General features: G+C 42.9%; 1 protein-coding gene across 10 annotated transcripts in view; it reads left to right on the top strand.

The window, feature by feature from the left end:
• The window catches only part of ZMYND11 (zinc finger MYND-type containing 11), a 177,295-nt gene that overhangs the window by 66,167 nt on the left and 85,599 nt on the right, over positions 1-25,529 (top strand). For all 10 annotated transcript variants that reach the window (XM_075922726.2, XM_075922725.2, XM_075922727.2 and 7 more), the window contains one exon: positions 22,677-22,817. In XM_075922726.2, the coding sequence (XP_075778841.1) occupies positions 22,702-22,817 (116 nt within the window). In that variant the 5' untranslated portion in view covers positions 22,677-22,701. The remainder of the gene's footprint in view (positions 1-22,676; positions 22,818-25,529) is intronic.

Here is a 25,529-nt window from a genome sequence, read left to right as displayed (position 1 = left end):
CAATCCTAAATTGACAGGATTCTGTCTATTTGATTGAAATTTGAAACTTGGTGTGGGATTAGTCCCTACTGAGGACTGGTGTTTGGGGGTTTTTTGTTTGTGGGGACAGATTGAACAGTTATATTTGTTTTGAATATTGTGAAATAAGCATTTTCTGCTCTGCTTGTTGTTTATTCAGAGTTATACTTGTGTGCACATCTTTGGAAATATACTTTTCCACAAAAGAAAAAACAGTGGAAGCAGTCAGATAAAAATTTTGTAAAAGGCTGGCAACTTTCTAATCTGGTATCTTCTCTAGTAATCTTAATGCTCCAGAACAACTGCTTGGTGGACATAAGACGTTGGGAAAAACATTGCTTGAACCCTCATCTTGGGGTCACCAAATGAAATTAATAGATAGCAGGTTTAAAACAAACAAAAGGAAGTTTTTCTTCATTCAATGCGCACAGTCAACCTGTGGAACTCCTTGCCAGAGGATGTTGTGAAGACCAGGACTTTAACAGGGTTCAAAAAAAGAACTGGATAAATTCATGGGGGTTAGATCCATCACTGGCTATTAGCAGGGCTCGCCAAGCAGCGGTGAGCCCCGCTCGCCAGCCGCGCGGTTCTGAGCTTTGTGCATGCGCAGATCGTTCTGCGCATTCGCAGATCACTCTGCGCCGGCTCTTCCGGGGTGTAATCTACTCGCCATTGGTGAGTAGATTACACTATTTGTCGAGCCGTGGCTATTAGCCAGGATGGGTAGGAATAGTGTTCCTAGCCTCTGTTTGTCTGGAAATGGATGACAGGAGAGGGGTTACTTGGGCTATGTCTACACAACAAGGTTTTTGCACAAAAACCGATGGAGCATCCACACTTCAAACGTGTTTTTGTGCAAACCCCCCCTGCAAAACCAGGAAATCAACAGGACAGAGGGCTTTTGGTGGCAGAGTTATTCCTCTTCCCACGAGGAATAACTTCTTTTTGCACTACAGCTCTTGCACAACAAGGCATGTGTGGACACTCCGCAGCGGTTTCTTGCGCAAAAAGAGCCTATCAGAAACAGCACAGGTGCTCTGATGGCCAGGGCTTGATGAATGGCGGTGAAAGCCGCTCGCCAACCCTGCACTGCGCATGCACAAGACCTGCATTGTGCATGCGCATGTCACAAATGAACGGGGCGCCCGGCTGAAATCTACTCAGCCGTGGCGAGTAGATTCAATACTTTGTCGAGCTCTGCTGATGGCCATTCTGTTAACGGCAATCAGAGCGTTCTTGCGCAAGAAGTCCATGCAGTATGCATGCTCTCTTGCGCCAAAGCACATTGTTTTTGCAATGTGCTTTTAAGGTATGGATGCGCTTTTGCACAAGAAGTTTTTGCGGAAGATTTCTTCCACAAAAACTCTGCAGTGTAGACAAAGCCTTGATGATTACCGTAAATTAGCATATATAACCCATAGGTTATACATGTTTTTACAGTCCCCTCTCCCCTCCGCCCCACAGGATATACATGTCCGTGGGGTATACACATTTATTTTTACTCACAAGCCTGTGCTGTGCTCTCCATTCTCCCGCCCAGAGGAGTGTGGGTTGCTCCTGGCTGTGGCTGCGCAGAGCTTGGGGGCAAGTGCGGCTCCCCTCCCACAGGCCGGCCAGCATGCGTGCACTGTGCTCTCCATTTCCCCTGCTGGCAGCTGGTATGTGCAATCACCATGAATTAGCATATAGAACCCACGGGTTATACTCATCCACGGGTTATTTAAGACTTTTCCTACACAATCAGGAAAAGCCGCAGGTTATACACGAGTGCGGGTTATATTCGAGTGCGGGTTATATACGCTAATTCACGGTACCTGTTCTGTTCACTACCTCTGAACAGCATTGGTCACTGTTGGAAGACAGGAGGATCCTAGGGTAGACAGACCTTTGGTCTGACCCAGTACGACCGTTCTTAGTATGTTTCTTTTTCCTCTGTCTTTGGGATTTGATCTTGGAAACAGCTTCTGCAACTCAGTTTCTGCACGTCTTTTCCCATCCCCTTCCTCCCTGCCCTTTAAGGTTTTCTTCTACTGATGCTGTGAAAGCCCCTATGCTCAGGCACTGCTTTATCTGTGCCTCATCTTATGTCTGACAAAGATCTATATGACAAGCCTTTTGGTTGTCTCGGCTTTGAGCGTATTTCTCTGGGTTTTTAGTCTTGCTCTGCCTTGACACTTTGGGCCTGGAAACAGCATCTATTTTGACTCCTCAGTAGATATTGAAAAGCTGCTTGGCCTCTGTACTTGGTGTCCCCTTTCCCTGCAGCTATATCCTTGGCATTTTAGAACTAAAGTTGTTTCTGAACACTATCATGCTAACTAGTGCTGTTTGTCTGTCTTAAGATGCTCTCTTCAGCAGTAACACTTCATATTTTTGGAAAAATAAAGAATTCATTGCTGACAAAAGTCAGCCTTCCACAGAGCTCATGCTTAAAGCATGACTTCTGTAGGATAGTATCCTTTGTCTACCTGACAGATACCTGGATTTCTAATTCTTTGATATGTGAATAGTTTTTCTTTAGGAAGGAGTTCTATAGCTTCTGTTTGGATTAATAAATAGAGTGAAAAGTCAAAGAGAACATCTGTGACAAACCCATATTAGAACATATTCAGGTAGTTTTTGGTTTTATTGAGAAACCACAGAAACTGTTTCAGCTGCCTCTTTTCAGTAGAATATACAGCCTGGCGGAGGAATAATAGGTCTAACAAAAATCTGAAACTTAAATCCTATTTCTAGCAGCACAAGGGCAGGGGACTGGACTTGATGACCTCTCGAGGTCCCTTCCAGTTCTAGTATTCTATGAATTATAATTTAGAATTAATAGACACAGAATTCAGTAATTTAGAATTGAAAGACACGGTAAATTATGTACATTTCAGAGAAAGAGAAGAAAAGTAAAAAAAATAAACGGAATGCTGTCAACTTCTGTTTTTTTCTCTCACCCTAAATCAGGCCTGGGTAAAATACAGTCGTGGGTTGGATGTGGCCCACCAAGCCACCAGATCTGGCCAGCGGAGGCAGTGAAGAGCCCCAAACAGGCTCCCCTGCTTGTCCCACCTGCCACTCAGAAGCCTGGCTGTGGGATGTTTTCTCTTTATGAGTCCGGGGGGGGGGGGGGGATTTGAATAACAGGCAGCCACCAAGCACAACTCTCCTGATCAGTTACTCATTCAAGCACAGGGCTGAACAGGCAGAAACATTTTAAGCTCTGCAGGCAGGCAGGTGTGGTGGCTGGCTGGTAAGTCTCCTGGATAGAACCTGCACCCCAGCACCCCCCTTCTCTTACCCTCTGAACCCCCCTCTTGCCCTGTTATTCCAATGTACCCATACCCTGTCCTAGATCTGGCACCCCAATCTCCTGCCTGAGATAACAATCCCCTCCTACCCTACAACCCAGTTCCCTGTCATAGGTCACAATTGCCTCCTTCACCCAAATTCCATCCCAGACTCCATTCTTCCTCCTGCAGCCCAATTAGGGTTGCCAGATGATCTCCCAAAAAAATAACAAACATGCGGGCTAAAAATTTGTCGAGGAAAGAAAAAAAGAAACCACTGACACGAACACACATGCTATGTTTAATACTTAACTTTATTATAAACAGTCTTCATCCTACACCATCGCTATGTAAAGAGGCTTAGAAGTAATTGTGCAAATGTGCCTGCTATTTTCATTGTTTTCTATTCCTCTAAAGCTAAGTCTATAGACCCGTGGTCACCAACCAGTAGATCACGAGCTACCGGTAGATCTCAGGGGCTCTAAGAGTAGCTCTTGAGCCCTCTCTGAACTGTGCACCTGCGCAGTACATTTATATTAGATTTCCTCATTTGAGGAGCAGCTACTCACCGAGCAACAACATAGGTGAGTAGCTGCAAGGAATGGTGGGAGCTGGGAGGTCGGGAGGGCTGAAACACCCCAGCCAGCTGGAGCTGGAGCTAGGCGCAGCCTCCCTGGGCTGAGCGCAGGGCAGCTGGGCTGGAGGGAAGAGAAGCAGCTGCCCGGCCAGCTGGCCATGGCGCTCAACCAGGGTGCACCACGCTCCACGTGGGCTGGCGCAGAGGAGAAGCTGCCTGGCCAGTTGGCTGTGGCGTTCAGCCCAGAGGAGGCTGAACTGCGCTCCAGCTGATCGGGCGGCTTCCCCTCTGCGCCTGCCTACGTGGAGCTTGGTGGCACCCTGGCTGAGCTCCATGACCAGCTGGCTGGGCAGCCGCTTCTCTCGCTCCAGCCCGGCTGCCCTGCGGTCAGTCCGGAGGGAGCGCGGGTCGGAGGCTTCCCTCCGTGGCTAGAGTAGGGAACTCCCTGCCCCCAACCTTGTTCCCTCTCCTCTGCCCCAAACTTGTCCCCTGCCCTCCTGGCCCCCTGTTCCCTCTCCCTTGCCCCCCCGACCCCGCTGCAGAAACCTGCCCCCGCTGCAGAAACTTGTCCCCCGGCACCCTGCCCCCCCTGCAGAAACCAGTTCCCTCTGGCACCCTGTCTCCTACTACAGAAACCTGTCCCCCTGCTTCCCTCTGCAGAAACCTGTCCCACCCAGCACCCTGTCCCCTGCTGCAGAAACCTGTCCTGGCACCCTGCCCCCTCTCCCCTGACCCCACTGGCACCCTGTTCCCTGCCCCAGAACCCACTAGCACCCCTCCCCAGTACTGTGTCCCCTGCTCCCAAATGACTTTTCTATGGGTCAGTGACCCCTGACTCAAGGCAGGTTCCCTGCCATTCTCATAAATAAAGACAATGCAGAAACTTTGTGTTTAACATAGTATTCTATTTAAAAATGAAGCCTGGCCAACAAACCCCCAACTGGGGCCAAGCCCCCATCTGGCCACAACCACTCCTGCACTCCCCCTTCCCCAGACCCTAGATCTGAGCCTATCAAACACTGGAACCTCCTCACATACCCTCAGCCCCTCACATACCCCAACTCAAATTCCTGCACCCTCACATCCGCAAGCCTATGGCTTGCTTAGTATCCCAACACTGCCCAGCCTGGAGCCCCCTCCCCGAGCCAGTGTCCCCTTCTCCACCTCCTCCTGCATCCAGATTTCCTCCCAGAGCTTGCACCTCTCACCCCTTCTCACACCCAAATCCCTCATTCCCACTCCAGAGACTACACATCCTGTCTCAACACAGTAAAGGTCCAGCTAGACTGCAGGAGTTTTTCAGGATTCTGGAGATATCCCAGAAAAACTCTTCTGCATCCAGGGTTGTGTTTGTTCTTCCGCTTTTTTAGTGGAAGAGCAAACAGGCTCTTTTGGTCACCCCTATATTCCTCTTTCCACAAGGAATAAGGTGGCTTCCAAAAGAAGGGTTTTTTTTCTGACATTTGGTCCGGTGTAGAAAGGCCAAATGTTGGAAAAACACCTCTTCCTACAGAAGAATAAAAAAAAAAAAGCGTACCAGTATAAGGATTGGGGATAGCAAGTGATGGAGAGGAGGAGAATAGAGAGGGTGGGGCTTCAAGGAAGGGGCGGGGCGGGGCGGTAGATCTTGGCTTGGTCTGTCATTTAAAAAGGATCTTGGGTGTAAAAAGGTTGGAGACCACTGCTATAGACGAATTTAGAAGAACTCCTTTTTATCCTGCAGCTGAAATGATTGTAAAGAACTCCCATCGCCGATCGCGCCCTGCCTCCCAGCCACTCCCCCCGCCCCCTCCCCCAGGCTTCTGGGCTTCTCACGCGCCTAGAGCGGCGATCTCGGCCCCGCCTCCAAGCTGGGACTCCCAGGCTAGGAGGTGGGGCCATGTTCGGTGCTGGGAGCCTGTGATTGCACAGAAGCCTAGCAGGGGCGGGGGAAGTGGCTGGGACTCCCAGCCACTCCCACCGCCCCCGCCAGGCTTCTGTGCAATCACAGGCTCCTAGCAACAATCACGCCCCCCCCCCCCACCTTCCAGCCACTCCCCCCACCCACACCAGACTTCCGTCCAGTGCGCAGACAGAAAAATCAGAAAATACTAGACATTGCACGTGTCCAGTATCTTCTGATTTTCTTTTTAACCGAACAGAGAGCGCAAATACTGGACTGTCCAGTAGAATACCGGACACCTGGCAACCCTAACCCCAATCCCTTATTCCAAACTCCCTTCTGCACCCAACCCCCATCCCAGACTCCCCACCTCCTCCATTAATACCATGGAAGAACACGGCCCTCGATCACTTTCCAAAATCTTGGAGTGCCCCCTATCAAAAATTATTGCCCACCCCTGCCCTAAATCATTATGCCAAATTATTTCCCTGTATTATTATTGGAAAGCATGCCGGGTTTTTTACATATGTTCCTGAAACTTTGAATTAAAAATACATTTCTTTGTTCGTGTGTGTCTCCTTGGCTTTCTGTAGAATGATGTATCTACACTTACCTCAGGATGATGAGAGACGTATTACCCATATATTTGACAGTGTGTGTGTCTGTCCGTCTGTCTTTCTGTTCAAGAACTCCTCCTGAACAGTAGTGCTAGGACCACCAAATTTGGTAAACAGCTTCCTCTTACATAACGTTAAGAAAGGTAAGGCCAGGAAAATGGGATTACTTCTCATAAAACCGTACATAAAATAGGAAGGAAAAAGGGGCTGGCTGGGGGCGCCTCCCCTCTGGGACTGCCCTAGCTCCAAGCCTCCCACTCCCCAGGCACCCTTAAGGAATGTTGGGGGTGGGTGGGAGCTGAAGATCCCCTCTAAGCCCAATTCATCAGGGAGCAAGGGGAAAGTGCACAGATTGGTAGGTTTCTCACTCTAGCTGGGGAGCACAGGGGGCAGATGAACCTGGACCTCCCCAGGCAGGGTTAGAGAAGGTGGACTGCCGAAGCTCTATAACCCTTCTCCCCCTCAGATTTTTGTAGCTGTTCTCCTTCATCGGGAGCAAGGAGAAAGTACACAGTTTCCTGCATTCTTCACTTTAGCAGGGGCGGGGGAGGTGCAAGGGGCAGATGAACCTGCACCAGCCCTGCTGGGGAACATGCACCCCTCCTCCAGCTGACTCTGCTCGAGCTGCAGCAACCATAAAGAGGCATTTCTCACCTGGTTCCAAGGTGCTACAGTAAGAGAGGGCTGGGGTAGTTCTCTCTCCCTAGGGTAGCCTACACACTGAACCCCTCATCCCAAGCCGCACCCCAGATTGATGATTTAAATGAAGCATGTACATTTTATTTATTTTCCAAAAAAAAAATTTGAGTTAAGGACCTGAGCAACATCGGATAAATCTAGTTATTTATAAAGGAAAAATCTTTTGTATCAATTATACTAACCAAAGAGTTAAAATTGGTGCATTTTCAAGTTCCCTCTGTAGCTTATTTGCTGGGTCTAGACGCAACATTTCTTTCATTGTGTGTTACTGCAGTAGTACTGTGCACCACAGTCATTGACCCAGACTCCAATGTGCCATGTGCTGTACAAACAGAAAATGATTATTAAGAAGAAAGATGGTTTATTTATTAGCATTTTGGCGGAAGACCTAGTTTTCATATTTATATTTTCTTTCTTTTTATTTTCCAAAGCCTTTGCCACAGTCAGTGGGGACTTTTTGTTTTGTTTTCAAGAGAAAATTGCAGAATGAATAGGAATCGTCAGCACTTACTGTAGCCAAGAAAGTGAACATGAACAGCAAGTACTTATTTACCAAGAAGGCATCTTTCTTTTGTTGTGACTGTTAATATAAGCATAGCGGTGCATAAGTTCTTGTGTATGTGGTAATGTGCCTTCTATAACATTTAAATGGTCCTGGAATTAGTTTTGATGAGCTGTCTTTTGCTGAGATTGCACATCTTGAAATAAACAGACACATAGCACTATTGAGCACAATAAAAGCTATTTCAAACTAGGAGAGTGCTATATTGTCTTTCTAGAAATGAATGTTCTTCTAGTGCTTGCTCATGTGCTTTCCATGTTAGGTTATGTACTCACCATATGCACCAGTGCCAGAAGTTTTTTCCACAGTGGTATCCATAGGGGACTAGGGATGTTAAATTGCGTTTAATCAACTAATTGACTAGTCAATGGAATTTCCATTGACTAGTCAATTAGTTGATATGGGGGAAACTGCAGACTACAGTGGGGTTAACTCCCGGCCCTGGGACCTAACCCTGCTGTGGCTCTGCCTTTTAAATGTATTAAGAGCCACTAGACAGATGCATTTAATACATTTAAAAGCACAGCGGGGGTAGGGTGGGGTGGGGGTGAGACCGGGCTTGAGCCAGGACAGCTGCTTCCCAGCTCACTATTAAGATCTGTCAGGTCCCCTCCGCCTTGTCCGCCCTGCTATGCCTCTGCCTCCCCTACCCCTGTGGAGACAGTGCTGGAGGAAATGGCTTTTAAGCTGCCTTCCCCCCAGCACTGGCTCCTGTTCCCCTGTTCCCTTGGCAGCAAGGGTAGAGGGAAGAGACTAGGATGTGCTTATCGGATAGTCAATTAGTCGACTAGTCATTTACATCCCTATCTCTAAGTGCAGTTATATACCTATTATATCAACTTTCTTGGCATCAACTGTCAGTGTTGCATTTCAGCATTCATTATAATTTATACAGGACTATGTAGCACTTTAAAGACTAACAAGATGGTTTATTAGGTGATGAGCTTTCGTGAGCCAGACCCACGAAAGCTCATCACCTAATAAACCATCTTGTTAGTCTTTAGAGTGCTACATAGTCCTGTTTTTGTTCCAGCTACACCAGACTAACACGGCTACATTTATATCATTATAATTTATAGTCCTGTTTTCACTCAGTCATCGCTTTCTCTAGAATTCTCCATTTGGGGTGAAGCCTAGTCTTAACAGTTCATGCAAAATCTCTTCAGCCGATGGAGTTAGGTAAACAGGAAAAAGTTCTAGGTTTGTTTTTAAAATAATCATGCTGCTTTTTGAGGTGTAATAATTCAAAATGTCCAAACTTGAAAACCTCAAGCACTGTATGCCTAAACCTCAGTGAAACATAGTTTCCTGTTAAGATTGAAGTAAGTGAATTTGAAACAGACAATAATAAAGATGATTAATGTGCATGCATGAAAGTGATTTTTTAAAACAAAAACAAAAAAACATAAACTTCTCAGTGTTTATATTATTGCTTTTGACAGCAGGGATTGTGCAGTGCCTCAGATCCAAATTGTGAAGTGCTATCAGGTGTAGCTAAGTTTGTTAATGGAGCTACAAAATTGTATACTGGAGTATAAAAAATGGAACTACAGAAAAAGACATACTGAATTACATAGTTCTGCAGTAATGTTTTTGTGTTTCTACCAAAGTACTGCAATTTGTGGAGTTGTATAATATTTCATTCAGAAATTGCTATCTAACTTTAAGGTGGCCTAACTCCTCAATCCCACTCCCGGCCTGGAGTCTGCATCCCCTCATACACTCCAACCCCTTGCTCCAGTCCCCCTCCCATACTCTGAACTGCTCATTTCTGGCTTCACCTTTGAGCCCACATCTTCAAACAGAGCCCTTCATCCCTTCCTGCACTCCAGTCCGCTGCCTCAACTTGGTGAATATGAGCGAATGAGTAAGGGTGAGAAAGAGCAAATGATGGAGGAAAGAGAGAAGGAGTGAGCAGGGGGTGGACCTTGGAAAAGGGGCAGAACCTCAGAGCAGGGTTGGGGCAAAGATGTTCAATTTTCTGGAATTAGAAAATAATCCTCAAAATTTGAAGTGTAGGGAAGTCTCTTGCTATGAGAACTGTAACTTTAGGATTTCCTGATTTTTATTTTATTTTATTTAAATTTGAAGCCTTCATATAGTCTTTTTGATTGAATATATTAAAGACTTTCCACTTATAGTAACTGAAGACTGTGCTGCTCAACTGATGTATGGCAACATAGTTCTTATATAGCTCTGATTTCAGTGTGAGGATCTGAAAGAGCTGTCAACAGATGTCAACTTAAGGGACAATGAGCTTGCTAGAAAGCCTATGAAAGTCAATAGAAAAACTCTCGTGTTGACTTTAATGGACTCTGGATAAGTTCCAGAGTGAATTTACAAAGATAGAAGAATCTCAACAAGCAACCTCGCTGTTCTAAAGATTAAATAATAATAAATGCTGCTGTTGATCTTCCAGGGTTTGAATTAGCGATCTAGTTAAGACAGCTAATTTGAAGTGAGGGAGCACTCCGGTCTCTGCTTTCAGTAGGAGAAAGGGAAGCGAAAGAAGAATGTTCTTCCATCAACTTCTTGGAGTACAGACAGTGCTAAAGGCTGAGTTAAGGTACTTCGACTTCAGCTACACAATTAATGTAGCTAAAGTTGCGTATCTTAATTTGAATTTGTCCTGTAGTAGAAAGGGAAGATTTTTCCCTTCACTTTCAATTGTCTAAAGCAATGGTGGGCAACCTGAGATATGTGGGCCTCATGTGGCCCTTTGGGCTTCTGTGTGTGGCCCATGAAACATTTGTTTACAGTTTGCCCATGCTCAGGGTTGCCAGGTACACAACCGTGGTTAGCAAAACTACCCAACCTCAGTACCCCAGGAGACTGTCTTGGGCCCATTGAGATTAAGGATGGCCACTCATGTGGCCTACTCACTAGTGTAGGTTGCCCATCTCTCTTCTAAAGGATTTGATGTATTCTGTAACTAGTGACAGAAGCTAAATTCTGTTGTAAACTATAACTTGAAGAGCTTTAAAACACCGTAAAGAGCTTTTTAAACATAGTCCTGGAATAATCCTTCCAAATTACCTTCCAGACTTTGTAAATAGGGACTTTAGTGGACAATTTCCTTTTGAACAGGTTACTAAAGGATATAAGAATAGGTCCTTACAAATTTGGAAAGCTTTGCCTAGCTTTATGCATACTGTTACAACATACTGTAAAAATCATTATACACGACCACTTTAAGTTGCTGAATGTTGCTACAATTTCCAAATCCAGTACTATTACATCAGCAAGCTTTGGAAATTGGAAAAGAGTTTGTTTAGACCAGCGGGGCAACTATTGCCTGTACTTGCAACATTGGTATGGGAAACTAAATTAATCCATTGCCATCATGAAAAAGCAGAAAGCTACAAACTCTGCACTGTGATCTATTTAGCTAGATAACTTTACCAAATTTCCATCTAAAGCTGAGTATAGTCTAATCAGAGTGGATTTGATTTAAATCAAAATGATTTAAATAATGATTTAAACTGCTACTGAGGAAGATTTGATTTAATCTACTTAAAAGATTTCTACTTAAAAGTGCATTCTTGTTGGTTGTTATAACCTTAATACATGTTCTTCACAATTCAGATATAGATGTAGGTTTGATTTTTAGAAGGTATACACTATAACATTTTAAAACAGTGATTTATTTTGAAAACTAGTGAATGATTGGTTATTTCATTTACCAAAGGTAATTGATACAGATATTTATGAAGTCATTCAGAGGTGAACTATCTCCACTTCAACAGGTTATTCATTAATACTTGGATGATTTTCTTCCATGCTGTATTAGGAGGAGAACTTCAAGTCCATAATACATAATGTTTTAGTTAAATAAAACAATTTAAATGTCTATTATGGACTTTTTCTTCAACAACAAACAAACAATATTTTAACAATACCAGCATATGAATTTTTTAATTTATTTAAGCATTCAAGTTTTTTAAAATCGGGTTTAGCTAAAATAGTTACATGATATATTTTAAAAAATTAATTAATTATGTCAGCCAGATCAACAGAGAAACTTAAAATATTGTCTTCTGCAGCTAACTATCATCTTCACCTCCATTTTTCTGTTTGTTCGTAATCTGAAAAAGAAAAACGAGCTTTCCTGCTTTTTCAGGTCCCAAACAATTTTTCAATTTGGAATGAGTTAGTCCACAGGAATATTTTTTTCTACACCAGCAGAAGAAGGTACTGCTGTTAAAAGTGAGATTATCACTTCAACAGTGTCTGAATCCAAGTACATAAGTGACTTCCAGTTCACTGGTGTGATTTTCTTTAAAACATCATCAGCAAACATATATTTCTTCAATGGTTCATCCTTAACTCTAATGGTTATTATAGTTGGCATTATGGAGGGATGGCTGCTGGATGCCCATGTCATAGCCAGTTCCTTTTCTTCAGCTGTTAAGGTTTGACCCTGATACCATGTATTAAGAATATTTTCAAGAAAATGAGCTGGAGATAGTCCTTGTGCCATTCATTTTTTTAAAGCTTGTAATTTAACTCTATCATTGCATTTTTCTCTTTTTGAGATGTCACTCAGATGTTTTATTGCTGATGCTGTTAAAATTTGGAAGGAACAATTTCCCTGTATTTTGTTCAAGGCTACGGAAATAAGCTTCAGGGTATTCAGTGTGTGTTCAACATTTTTCTTAAGCCCAACACTGAGAACTTTAGTTGTGACAGTACCCTTTATTTTTTCATGATTTTGTTCACAAACTGCCATCGGATTAGGCTAAGGATGGACAGCTGATCTGGGGCTTCATGGGCACTGCCCCTTCGATATGCCGCGGTGGCGTTTCAAAGGGGCAGCGCCGTATAGCTGATAGTGAGCTCCCATTCCTCCCCGTTGCTGCCTCTATCTGATAAAGGCAGCAAGGTGGGGGAGCAACTATTCGACTGTCCTATTGATTATCCAATAAGCATTTGCTTATCGGATAGTCGACTAGTTGACTAGTCCTAACATCCCTAGATTAGGCCAGTTCTTGACCAAGTGCTCAGAACAGTCCAGTACTGAGTTCGATTACACGTCTTGTGTGGGAGTTAGCTTGATTCCTTCCACTTCTCTCTGTGTGTACAGAGGTCTGTTATTTCTCACTTCTATATATTATTTATTTATTTAATATTTTTGCTGTTAACAAGTATGTTATCTCTGGTAGCACAAATCAACAGTTTGAGAACTCCCAGCCAGACATCTACCTCCACCCTGCTCCTGTATCCACCATTGTTCCTGCTCCCTCCCCCTGGCCAGACACCATACTCCCAGCATGTTTCTACACCAGGCCTGGGCAAATTATGGCCATCCGGCCCGCCAAGCCACCGGATCCGGCCCGTGGAGGCAGCAGGAAGCCCCAAGCTGGTTCCTAGCTTGCTTCATGCCGAGCAGAAAGGCGGCTGCAGGGCTCAGTTTCTGTTTTAAAACTGGAGGGGAGTGGGGAAGTTTTAGGAGCCACCCAGCCCCCAGCACATTCCCATTGGCCAGTTTCTGGCAGAAACTAGCCAATGGGAGCTGTTTGTTGAAATAACAGGCAGCTAAGAAGAATCATGCCCCCACTCCTGGGGTCAGTTATTCATGATGCACGTGGCCTGGCAAGCAAGTTGGCTGGGAACATTTTAAGCTCGGCAGACAGGCAGGCTAGTTTGGCAGTTGGCAATTAAGTCTCTTGGACATAGCCTGCTTCTGGCACCCCAGCCTTTTCCTGCCTCAACTTCCCTCTCTCCCCCCACTCAGCGTACCCAAACCCTCTGTCCCCCTCTTGCATCCATACCCCCACCCCAGATCTGGCACCCAGATCCCAATCCCCTCCTAGCCAACGTCACATCCCAAACCCCTGCACTCCAGTCCCTGCCCTAGTCTGCCTCCTTCATCCCAGCTCCCTCCCAGGCTCCAGGCTCCCTCCTGCATTCCAGTTTCTTATCCCAAGCTCCTTTCTGCACCCAATCTCCATCCCAGACCCTGCATCTCCTCCATTGATATCATGGAACAGTGTGGCCCTTGACCACTTTCCAAAATCTTGACATGCCCCCCCCCCCACTTCAAATTATTGCCCACCCCTGTTCTACACCCTCCCTCCCAGATTCTGCACCCCATCCCTATCCCACACACTAGCAGCCCTGTCCTGCACACTGAACCCCTCATTTTTGTTCCCACCCCAAAGACAAAGGGGGTTCATAAAATCCAGTAACTCCAGAACCTATGGGAGGCCCTGAAGCTCAGTCCTCCCTGTTCCTTCCCCTCGCCCTGTGGGGCTGTAGTGCCGGAGCAGTGAGGTGTCTCAGTTGTGGGCTACATCAGTGAGGGTTGGGTGTTTTTCAGGTGTTTTTTTGCTTCTCACTTGTGTGGTACCCAAGGGTATGTCTACACTACAAAGTTAATTCGAACTATCGGATGTTAGTTCGAATTAACTTTGATAGGCGCTACACTAGCGCTCCGCTAGTTCAAACTTAATTCGAACTAGGGAAGCGCTTAGTTCGAACTAGGTAAACCTCATTCTACGAGGACTAAGCCTAGTTCGAACTTACTAGTTCGAATTAAGGGGTGTGTAGCCCCTTAATTCGAACTAGTGGGAGGCTAGCCCTCCCCAGATTTCCCTGGTGGCCACTCTGGCCAACACCAGGGAAACTCTATTGCCCCCCTCCCAGCCCCGGACCCCTTAAAGGGGCACGGGCTGGCTACGGTGCCCGTGCCAGGTGCAAGCCTGCCAGCACCCAGCTAGCAGACCCTGCAACTGGCACGGCTCAAGCCAGCCACCCGATGCCCTCCAGCCCTCCCCCTCTTCCCGGGACCAGGCTGGCGGCTCCTGGGAGCTTGCCCAGGACCGCAAGAGGCGGGCACCCGCCTGGTCTAGTGCGGACATTGTGGACATCGTCCACGACCTCTGCACTAGGCACAGGAAAGTGGCCATCTAGGGCAGGAAAGCTGCCAGCCTGGCCACCCAGGAGCAGGTGTGCATGAAAATCAAGGTGGTCCAGTGAGACCCCCGACCCTGAGCCCTGAGCTTACAATGGCCGTCCTGGGTCAGACCAAAGGTACATCTAGCCCAGTAGCCTGTCTGCCGACAGTGGCCAACCCTAGGGACCCTGGTGGGGATGGACCGAAGACAGTGACCAAGCCATTTGTCTCGTGCCATCCCTCTCCAGCCTTCCACAAACTTTGGGCAGGGACACCACTCCTACCCCCTGGCTAATACCACTCCATGGACCCAACCTCCATCACTTTATCTCACTTCTCTTTAAACTCTGTTCTAGTTGTAGCCTTCACAGCCTCCTGCAGCAAGGAGTTCCACAGGTTGACTCTTTGCTTTGTGAAGAACAACTTTCTCTTACTAGTTTGAAGCCTGCTACCCATTCCTTTCCTTTGGTGTCCTCTAGTCCTTCTATTATGGGAACTAATGAAGAACTTTTCTTTATGCACCCTCTCCACACCACTCATGCTTTTATAGACCGCTATCCTATCCCCCCTCAGTCTCCTCTTTTCTAAGCTGAAAAGTCCCAGTCTCTTTAGCCTCTCTTCATATGGGACCTCTTCCAAACCTCTGATCATTTTAGTTGCCCTCTCCTCTCCCACCCTCTCTCTTCCCCTCTCCCACCTCCTTTTCCCAGTCTCCCCGAGTTTTGTTCAATAAAGAGAGTTTCTGTTTTTGACCACACGTTTTCTTTATTTTGTACATCAGGAAGGGGGGCTAGGGAAGGGTAAGTGGAAGGAGGTGAGGGAGGAATGGGGTACGAGCCCCCGATTGGGAGGACTGGGGTGGCTCTGCGGGCTTCTGGGGGTGGAAGCGCTCCTCAGCCCCCCAATTGCCCCCTCTCCCCAGATGACAGCCTGCGGCAAGTGCAGCCGGTCTGATGGCCGAGTGCTGTGATGTGCCCAGTGTGGGCACTCAGGGCACTCCAAGCCAGGACTGCTTTGCAAGCGGGGCACCCCTGAGAACTGTCTGTCCGGGGTGAGGGTCGGGTCCCTTTAAGCACAGCCCTCGGCTAGTCTGAGGCAGCAATTCCACGCTCTAAGTCCTCCTCTGATGCCCTGCCGGCACTGCTTCCGGACATCCTTAACCCCGGTTCAGGGTCCACTTAATGTGGACATGCTAGTTCGAATTAGCAAAACGCTAATTCGAACTAGTTTTTAAGTCTGGATGCGTTAGTTCGAATTAGCTTAGTTCGAATTAACTAATTCAAACTAAGTTAGTTCGAATTAGCACTGTAGTGTAGACATACCCCAGCTGATTTTTCTGTGGGCCAGTGGCCCGTGACCCAAAAAAGGTTCCTCATCCCTGCCATAAATGAAGACAATGCTGAAAAAACCTTTTGTGCTGGACATCAATTAATATTTTACTTTGTTTAAAATGAAGTTTAATAAACGAACATCAGAAAGTTAAAATGTTTAATCTGTTTAATAATTTAAATTAGACCATTCTGCCTAGCTGCAGCAGGTTCAGAAAATATGGTCACCATATCCAGTTTCTCCACCACCCACCATCCAAACACACAGATTTGTAAGTAAAAGTGTATAAGTTAAATCTTGGCAGGCCATTTCTGAAAGGTTGCCTATCCATGTTCTAGACTGAGCACTGAGTCTCATTGGGTAGACAGAAAAATCAACCTTTATAATCTATACAGAAGCCTCTGGATCCCCATAAAATTGGGTCTCTAATCCATGAACTATTGGAATTAATTAACAAAACTTCTTAAACATTACATTAATGTATTGTTTCATTCTATAGAATTAGAATTTATAATCCCTATTCCATAATGAAATATTTTTGATATATACTGTATCTTAATTAAACTATTTCTAAAATTATCTTTTCTCAAATGCATTTTATTTAAAAAAATCTTATTTAAATTAAAAAAATCAAATTTAAATAAAATATTGAATTTAAAAAATCATTGATTTTTATCCGCCCTGGTCTAGATGGAAAATTTGTGTACATTCATTCACAAAAGGAAGAGTGAGTGTTTTATATCCATGCAGTTCATAATTAAGTACTAAGGAAAATGTTTAAGACATGTTTGTATTAATGGATTCTATTTTGAAAATGCTGTACATTCATTATTTAGTTAATTCATGCCAATACCTGTAAGGAAGGTAAATAAGATTTCTTGCCATCCATATTATAGAAACAGAGAGCAAATGAGTGATCTATCCAAGGCCCCAAAAGAAGCCAGTATTAGGATATGTTAACATGTATTTAATCATCTAAACATGTAACCCTCTGAAAATTTCAGCAGATATATGGCACCTGCCACAGGATGGGTGGGATCAGAAGGTTCCCTGGGAATCTGCGTGTAACTATCAAGGTTAAACAATGAGCCCAGGCTCATCTGTTAACCAAGTACACCAGCCGTGGCCAACCCGCAGCTTGCGAGCCACATGTGGCTCTTGCTCCCAAAAGTGTGGCTCACGAAGCCGCTCCTGCAGGACCCTCCTCCCCCCAAACAGTCCCCGCCGGCTCTCTCTCGGCCCCCAGCTCCCTTGTGCTTACCAGGTCGGAGCTGCAGGGTTTTAAAAATGGCACCCAAGATGGTGGCCGTCTTAAAGGGGCAGCCTCCTTTTAAAAACACTTTTTTTTGTTTTTGCTCAACAATTCTGTTCTGGGGGACTGGTGCAGCTCTTTGCAATTTTTCCGCCACTGTTTTGGCTCTCTTTGTTAAATGGGTTGGCCACCCCGAAGTACACGGTTACACTTTCACATCCCTAGAAAGTATTGGAGTGAAGTGTTAGAGATCAGGAGCTCCTAGCCCCAGGTCAGTCTGCCATGCTTTCCCTGTAAAGCAAGAGTTTTCCCAGATATTCCAGGACCCCTCAAGCAGATGTAAAGTTGAAGAAGACAAGTTCCACTGACTATTATCCCTTAGTCTATGCTTACGCTGCAGGGTTTTTGCACAAAAAAAACCCAAACATTTCAAGCATGTTTTTGTGCAAAAATACCCAAACACTGAAGTGTGTTTTTGTGCAAAATATATATATATATAGATAGATAGATATAATTACAGGAAATCAACAGGACAGGGATTGATTTTGCCAGTAGAATTATTCTTCTCCCCAAGAGCAGTAACTCCTTTTTGCGCTATAGCTCTTGTGCAAAAAGGCACTTGTGAATGCTCCGCAGGGGTTTCTTGCGCAAAAAGAGCCTATCAGAAAAAGCACAGGTGCTCTTATGGCCATTCTGTAAACGGCAATCAGAGCTGTCTTACACAAGAGCATCCATGCAGTGTAGACGCGCTTTTGCACAAGAAGATTTTGTGGAAGATCTCTTCTGCAAAAAGCTTCTTGCGCAAAAAACCTGCAGTGTAGACAAAGCTGTAGTGTTTCCTGCCCATATCTCTTTTTTCCAAACTTTATTCTGAGAAGCTAGTTGATATGTTAAGCTCCCTAACATGATGCAGCAAAGATGGTGTGATGCAGATAAACCCATATTGACAGAATTTGATGGCTAAACATAGCAATGGAAATCCATCAATAATTCTTGCCAACTATTTCTTCAAACACTTCAACCTTTTATTTTATTCCCAGAATGTTGATATCAATGTAATTACCAACGAGCTGAACTAGAAGCATCTTTTGGCATCTATATAAGAAGAAAACCTCAGTGTTATGGCTTTAAAGTGTTTTTACTTTTTAGTGATCTTTAAAAATCCAGTAGATACAATTTAGCCTCAGTAGTACTTAAATTATACTGAAAGATAAACTTGCTTATATCTGGAATGTGAAATGCATATTTTAAGATCTCACAAGCCTTTCTACAGTCTCCTTATTTTTGAAAAATGTTAGTTGCAGGAAGCCTTTTTATATGTCAGCACACTGGAATATAGATTTTTTTCCCCATAAGCAACCAGAACCTTAAACTGAAAACTGTTAGTGTTGTGTGGAGAAATGCTGTAATGTTTGTTTCTGAAGTGCAAAAGGTCCTATATTCCTCTCCTTTTAATAGGGCTGAAAGTTGAAAAAAGTTGGTAAATTTGCCTGATTTTATTTTGACACTTTTAACCAGTGATGAGGCCATTGACTATTTGCTTTTCAATAGTGAAATGTCATCCTTTTGGTTGGGATTTGGGGGAAACAAACATTGTCTCAAAAACAAGCCAAAACCAGAGCTATTAAATCTTTTGGAACAGGAAATCCCAGTGTGTGTGTGACAGTTATCTTTAGTAAGTTACTATCTATTCTGTTTTTATATCTATAGGTATGCCATTTTCTAGACAAGTAAGGGAAGCGTCTTTAGCCTGTGGAATTTGCAATGTGGGGTTGCAATCTAGCAAAGAGGTCTATACAGGGACAATGGAGGAAACTTGGGAGCCAGAAGTAGAGACAAAGAGAGGAAGGCTAGGAAAAGGAATAATCCTAGAATCTCCTGTTTGCTATCTTTCTCTGGCCAACAACTCTGGAATTGGCCTAGGGAAAAGAAAGCACTGATGGGACTCTGCTCCTTCTACTACTGTTGGACCAGAAGGAGCCAAGAAAGAAGAACTTTCCTCCCAGCAAGTGGCAGAGGATGTGGGTGGATGGAAGAGGAAGCTTCTCTTCCACACCAACACCATGACTGACTAAGCCAGAAGTAGCGTGGGAAGGGGGAGCCTTGCACAGCTTTCCCCATCCATCTCATTGGCAGCGCTCACTGGCAGCGCCTCAGAAAGGTTGGGAGTCTTGCTGTAGATGCTGCGTCAGGTGCAGGCAGCTGTGTGGCTCGGGGGAGCTTTTATTAAAGTTGCTATTTTCTCTCTCACACACGTACACTTTTTTCTTTCCTGCAAAGACAAGAGAAAATGCACACACAGGACCGAGAATTGGCTATTCTTAACTCACCTTTGTACTGCTCCAGCTGTGCAAAGGGGAATTAAACCTCAGTGTTTAATGCAGCAGCTGTAGATTCCCCATGAGATTGCTCTAACTTGTATCAGGGCTAGTTTGGTGTCCAGTAGCTCCAAAGATCAGAAGGATAGAAAAGGTGTCATAAAGGCACCTAACTGCTCCTCCTCTTCAGTTGTGCCATTTCTCTGGCACGTGTGATCATGCACTCCATAACCTGTATTTGTTATATTTTTACAATATTAAAAAGTGTCTGAAGCATCATAGCAAACTTTGAAATTCATACTACTCCTTTGAATTATTCTCTGGTCAGAAGGGAAGTGATTTTCTTCCCTAAATTTTACATAGAATTCCATAATGGATGGGCCACTTGTCCAGCCAGTCAGATATTCTGTCTCTGATAACATCTAAAGTGGATCCTTTGCAGAGTAGTATAAAATGTATAATAGTCTTGCCATTATTCAGTACCACATTAAGGAGGGAGTTTTGTTCCTGACCCCAGCTGGCAATCAGCTTGTAGGATGAAGTACTGATAATTCTTTTCATAGCTAGTATAACTGCAGATGTTACTGTTCTCTCGTGTCTCATCTATTTTTGGATTTTACTCATTAATTTTTACCCCATGGCATTAAATTCTAGAAATTAATCTTATGTTTCTTTTTATAACTTCATTACTCTTTACTTCAAATGCCGTGTTCTTTTGTGAAACAGAGTAAAAACAAGTTCGTTGTTGACTTCTGTCATTCTTTGTTTAAACCTCTTGCATATGTCCTGCTCCTCTTCTGGTTTGAGAATCAAATAAGTTCTGTTCTTCCTTCTAAGGAAGACGACCCCCCCCATCCTCCAATTTTCTTCCCTCCAACTGTCCTAGGGGGAGACTGTAAAAAGTACAGTAGAGAGTTGGTCTAACTTCACTTTGTAAATTTCTCCTTGTCTGTTTTTCTGTAAGCCTTTTCCACTTTGCCATGTCTTCTTTTAAATTAAAAGGTAATAGATAAAAGACAGAATGAAAAATAAGATGACTTAATCAGCATTATTTAGAAATATTAAATGCCCTGGCTACCTTCCAGCAGTTTTTAGATTCTAAACGAATGAGCATCTTCAACAGTGCCACTTATATTTGATTCTATCTATCCATTAATAATGCCCGTACGCAGCCCACAATGAGTTCAGCAGTTTCCCTTGCTCTCTGGGGTACTAGAGAGTTCAGTAACATGCTTCATATTTCTTAATAAGTATAACAAGAACCTTAATGCTGTCATCTTCTTAGAACAGTAAGGGTGCATCTACACTGCATCTATAGGTCAAAATAAGATACACAGTTTGAGCTATGCAAATTGCATATCTTATTTCAATCGAATTTAGAAATAGCTCATTTTGATTTTTGGCACTGTCTACACAGATGGAATTACAGAGGGTTTCAAAATCTATTTTGAAATAACAGGATGGTTTTTAAGATGTAGAATAGCTATTTTGGAATACCTCCGATATTCCAAAATAGGCCATATTCTAGACATGCCCTAATAGTTTTCATTCATATATTTTCAGTATCAAAATGCTAATTTATAAGCATAATTATAAAAATGCTTCAGAGCAAAACCAGAGCATAAGAAATGAAAATATAGAGAAAAGTAAATGGATTTTTTCTTTTTCTTCCCTGGTGGAGAAAAAATTTCCACAATTCTTACATTGTAGGTAGTTAGAGTTATAGGCTAGCTTTATGATATGCTGTGCAATTAGTTGCATGTATATTATCTTTACAGACTCTTTTTAAAAATGGAGATACCAAATAAGTCACTGCATTGAAGATGAGAAATCAGGAACTTGTTGCAATCTGTTAGTCAGGATGGGTAGGAATGGTGTCCCTAGCTGGTATGGCTGATTATCCTGTAAGCAGGGGCAGATGACTGTTTTGCAGGGCCCCGGGCAGCATAACTCCGCGGGGCCCCCCCTTGCCACGGCGCATGTGCTGTGACGCCATGCGCATGCGCGGTGGCACGACGGCGCATGCGCGGGGCTTTTTTAAGCGAGGAGCCCGGGGCGGCCGCCCCGTTTGCCCTGCCCTATATCCGCCCCTGCCTGTAAGATAAATGCATACAGGTCTTATTCACTACAGTGGGAGTTATGTGCTTACACGTTACAAATTATCAGGTCCCTTTAATCTTGGAATCTTGTGATTTTTATTCCTGAACACTCATCTTTAACACTGTACTGATATTATGGTGATTTTTGCATTTTATGTATTATTTAGTGGTGGGGAAGCAAATACTCTTGTCTCCCAGTTATACGTATTCTATTTATGTATCACTGAGTTCATTTTTAGGACATGGAGCTCAAAAATTAATTACATATCTCTTAGTAGCAGTCATCAATCAGTTACTTCTCATTCAGAAAATGGAGGCATTGGAAGAAAGTTATTTAGTGGTCAGTATGCATCATTAATCTTTCTAAGAAGAGGATTCTGTTCTGTAGGCGATTTACAGATTATCTGTACCTCATTGCCTGCAGCTTTTGGGAAAATTGTAAATAAAGCCAGCTGCATGTTACGTTACTACTCATGGTTGGTTAGTTGAACAAATGGCATCGTAAATGCTTTGGTTCTGTTGGTTTTATTGTATAATGGAAAATTCCTTCTTCCAATTTTTGTTTTTAGTTTACTATCTTTCAAAATATGCTTTTAGTTTCTCAACATAGAGTGTGCATTTTACAATCCATATTAATGATAGAAATGTACAAGTAATACAAGGAGGAACTGTGTTGTCATATTAACATTGGATAAAACTCACCCTACTGCTGAAGACTTTCAATGACACCATTTAAGCCCTGTATTGAAGGCTTAAAATAATGCAAAGGGCCCATTAAGACCCCTGGGCCAGAGTGAATTTTACCCTTTTCATATAGCTAAGAGACTAGTGAGATTGATTTCAAGCCAATTGATTTTTCATAAGTAGTTTGAGACTGCTAATTCCATCTATTTCCTGTTGATTTGGTCATTTCACTACTCAGTTTCATGTGTCCCTGGAATCTTTTTAATATAAAAGAATCTGCCAAAGAAACTTGTATTAGATATGTAGTTTATGGTCTAAGGAGCTGTCTGAACATAAAACATATTGCAGTATACAAATTGGATTGCTATAGGTCAAACAAATTTGTCTTATAAAATTATTTTGTGTAAGATAATCATCATGTAATCCATTTCATAATTCATGATCAATTTTTTTTTCTTTTTTTTATCAGTTGCAGCTAAACAAGCAAGTGGGTCATGGCACGCTTAACGAAAAGACGACAGGCAGATACAAAAGCTATCCAGCATCTTTGGGCAGCTATTGAAATAATCCGGAACCAGAAACAAATTGCTAATATTGACCGTATTACAAAGTAAGTTACATTTTATAATAAAAGATAATGATAATGTGCAAAAGAGAGAATGTTTACCTTGAAAAAAACAGAACAGTTAACGTTGTTAAAGCTCGTGAAACAATTACATTAAATAGTGTTTTGTTAATTTTTAAATTAACAAAAAGTATTGAAAATTAACAGTCTTTAAGTCTCTATTATTGATGTATTAAATTGGATAAAGGACCTTTTGAGCATTTGTTCACTTCATCATAAATCCATAGACAAACTAGAAGCAGTGCTAGCATTTCACTGGTAATTTTCATCTTATTCAGTAGCCTGTGATCAGAGGAGAAATAATAGCTGTAGAAAGTGAAGCAGAAAATGAGAATAAACATTATTGTAAATAGTCTTATAAAAGTTGATTTATTTAGGAACTCGGGAGGCTAACCTTTTTATTTAGTGTGGGATTGTATTACCTAGAGGAATCAAATTATGTGGGTCACAACTGCACAATATATATATATATATATATATATATATATATATATATATATATATATATATATATATATATATATATATACACTACCTGTCTGACCTTGAGGATGTCACATGGATGGCAGCTGCTTGCTGACTGGCCCTGGTTGAGAACCACTACTAGAATGTTGTTGGCTGCCAATTTTATTATGGTTTATTTTGTGGTAGTACCCAGAACATATTAGATCTCTGCCTTGTAGAGTTTACATTGTGGGGGAATAAAAGCAAAACCAAAAGCACATGACATTAATGCAGATCTTTTGAATATGCTGGGCCAATCAGTTCAATTAAAGATTGGGGCTTTATGTGCCCTAGTTTTGCTTTATTACCAGAATTTTCAGATGTGCATATGCGGAGTATTTGCTGAAAAGACATATGAATAACTTTTTAAAGGTGCATAACTTTAATAAACTCTTAATCTAAAATGTAAATATGTTATTACATCTGGAATTTTAAGGGTCCACCTGAGTGTGACTTCATTGAAATTAGTGACTAACAAAGGGAAGAGAATTAAATAATACAGATATGATAAATGTCTGAAAATAAACTACAGATTGGTGAACTGTTTAATTTACATGGTTTGAAAGTTCTGTGTTAGGGGTGGGAAAGCATCTTGATGCATATAAAGTGTAGTGTAACAAGTCAGTCAACATAATAAACAAATAAAATGAAAGCAAACAGATGAAATCCTGTGCCTAGTTCCTATAAGTTTTAACAGAGAATTCCATCATTAAAGTAAGAACATCTACTGGGATATGAAAATCCTACCAAAAGAGCCTAGTTAACCTGATAGAGAAGAACTTGTACAGCACATGTCAATCTGAGAGTCTCAGGATTTTATAAGCACTATTTAATGAAAAATCAAAATCACTATACACGTTTAAAAAGATGTCAAGTAACTTACACCAGGCCACATAGTAACTCAATGACAAGGTTAGGAATACAACCAAATACACTATAGATTTAGAAAATGCAAACTGGCTTTCATTCAGCACAAGATGGCTGTCAGAAATATAGAACGCTCAATCAGATAAGACATTTGAGGGTGCTTTCTAGAGACACGCTACTTTGAACTATTGAAATGGAGAAAGGATGATAGAAAATTGTGGCCAAAAAGAATGGGAACCTGTCAGGGGGCATTTGGTGTAGAAACCAGCAATAGAGATTCTGCTGTTAAACTGGAGGATGATTAGGTTAAAAAGAAGCACGCTACATTTGGTAATCCAGGTAGTGAGCACAAGAAAGCCACTGAAAGTGAATCATCAGAGAAGAAGCAGCAGCAAGCAATCTTAGTAACTTAATGCAGGGGTTCTCAAACTTTGTGATATCGTGACCCCCCTCTAAGTTGATCGTGACCCCTGGGGGGAGAGACCCATAGTTTGAGAAATGCAGGCTTATTGGAAAAGACCCTGGCCTCGGCTTTTTTGTAATCCAGAAAGAGTACATGATCCAGAAAGATTTGTCCTTGATTCTATCAAATGTATAGTTTTGAGAAGAGAATTCAAACTAGGACACACAGAGTTACATATCTTAAAGAGCCTTCCAGTGCAAAGCGGTAGTGAAGAAAAAAGAAAACTGATGCTCGAGATTAATTGGATGAATGACAAAGTATGTTCTATAGACATGAAACCTGAAACCTTATGAAATATTAGAATTCTGTCTCTGTGATGAGAACTGAATGGCTTAGGTGGAACAGCTTCCTGAGTTCAAGGCTGCAGTTAGGCAATTAAAATAATAGGGGGCTATTGCTTAATAAATGTATACTGGTGTCTGTGCAAAAATGCAAAACGTGGCTGGTAAGCAAAGTAAGTTACAAGTGATGAATGATACGACTTGGTATGCATCACGGGAGTTTGAGGGGAATGATTCTCACAAATAGGATGTTAACATGGTTGACTGTTAATTCTGTGGGATTTGTTAAAGCGGTGGCTTTGCACTTACAAATATTTACAAGACTAGGCAATACAATAATTCCAAGAATTACAGTGATGTGAAATATTCTTGGATAAGGACACAGAAAATACAGGATAAGTTTATGTGAATGTCAGTTACTCTCACACAGTGCACTCAGTCATTCATTGGTTGAGAAATACGGATCTTTAAAAATTCCTAAGTTATAAAGAGGACATACTCATTATAAGGGGTGGGGACAACTCACCTCAAGTGCCTCCTAGCAGTTCAATATGATTCTGCAATCTTTCCCCCACTCCTGGC

The sequence above is a fragment of the Pelodiscus sinensis genome, chromosome 2 (assembly GCF_052426305.1).
Source record: "Pelodiscus sinensis isolate ZL-2025 chromosome 2, ASM5242630v1, whole genome shotgun sequence".
NCBI classification, from domain to species: domain Eukaryota; kingdom Metazoa; phylum Chordata; order Testudines; family Trionychidae; genus Pelodiscus; species Pelodiscus sinensis.
This window is presented reverse-complemented; position numbering and strand designations above follow the sequence as displayed.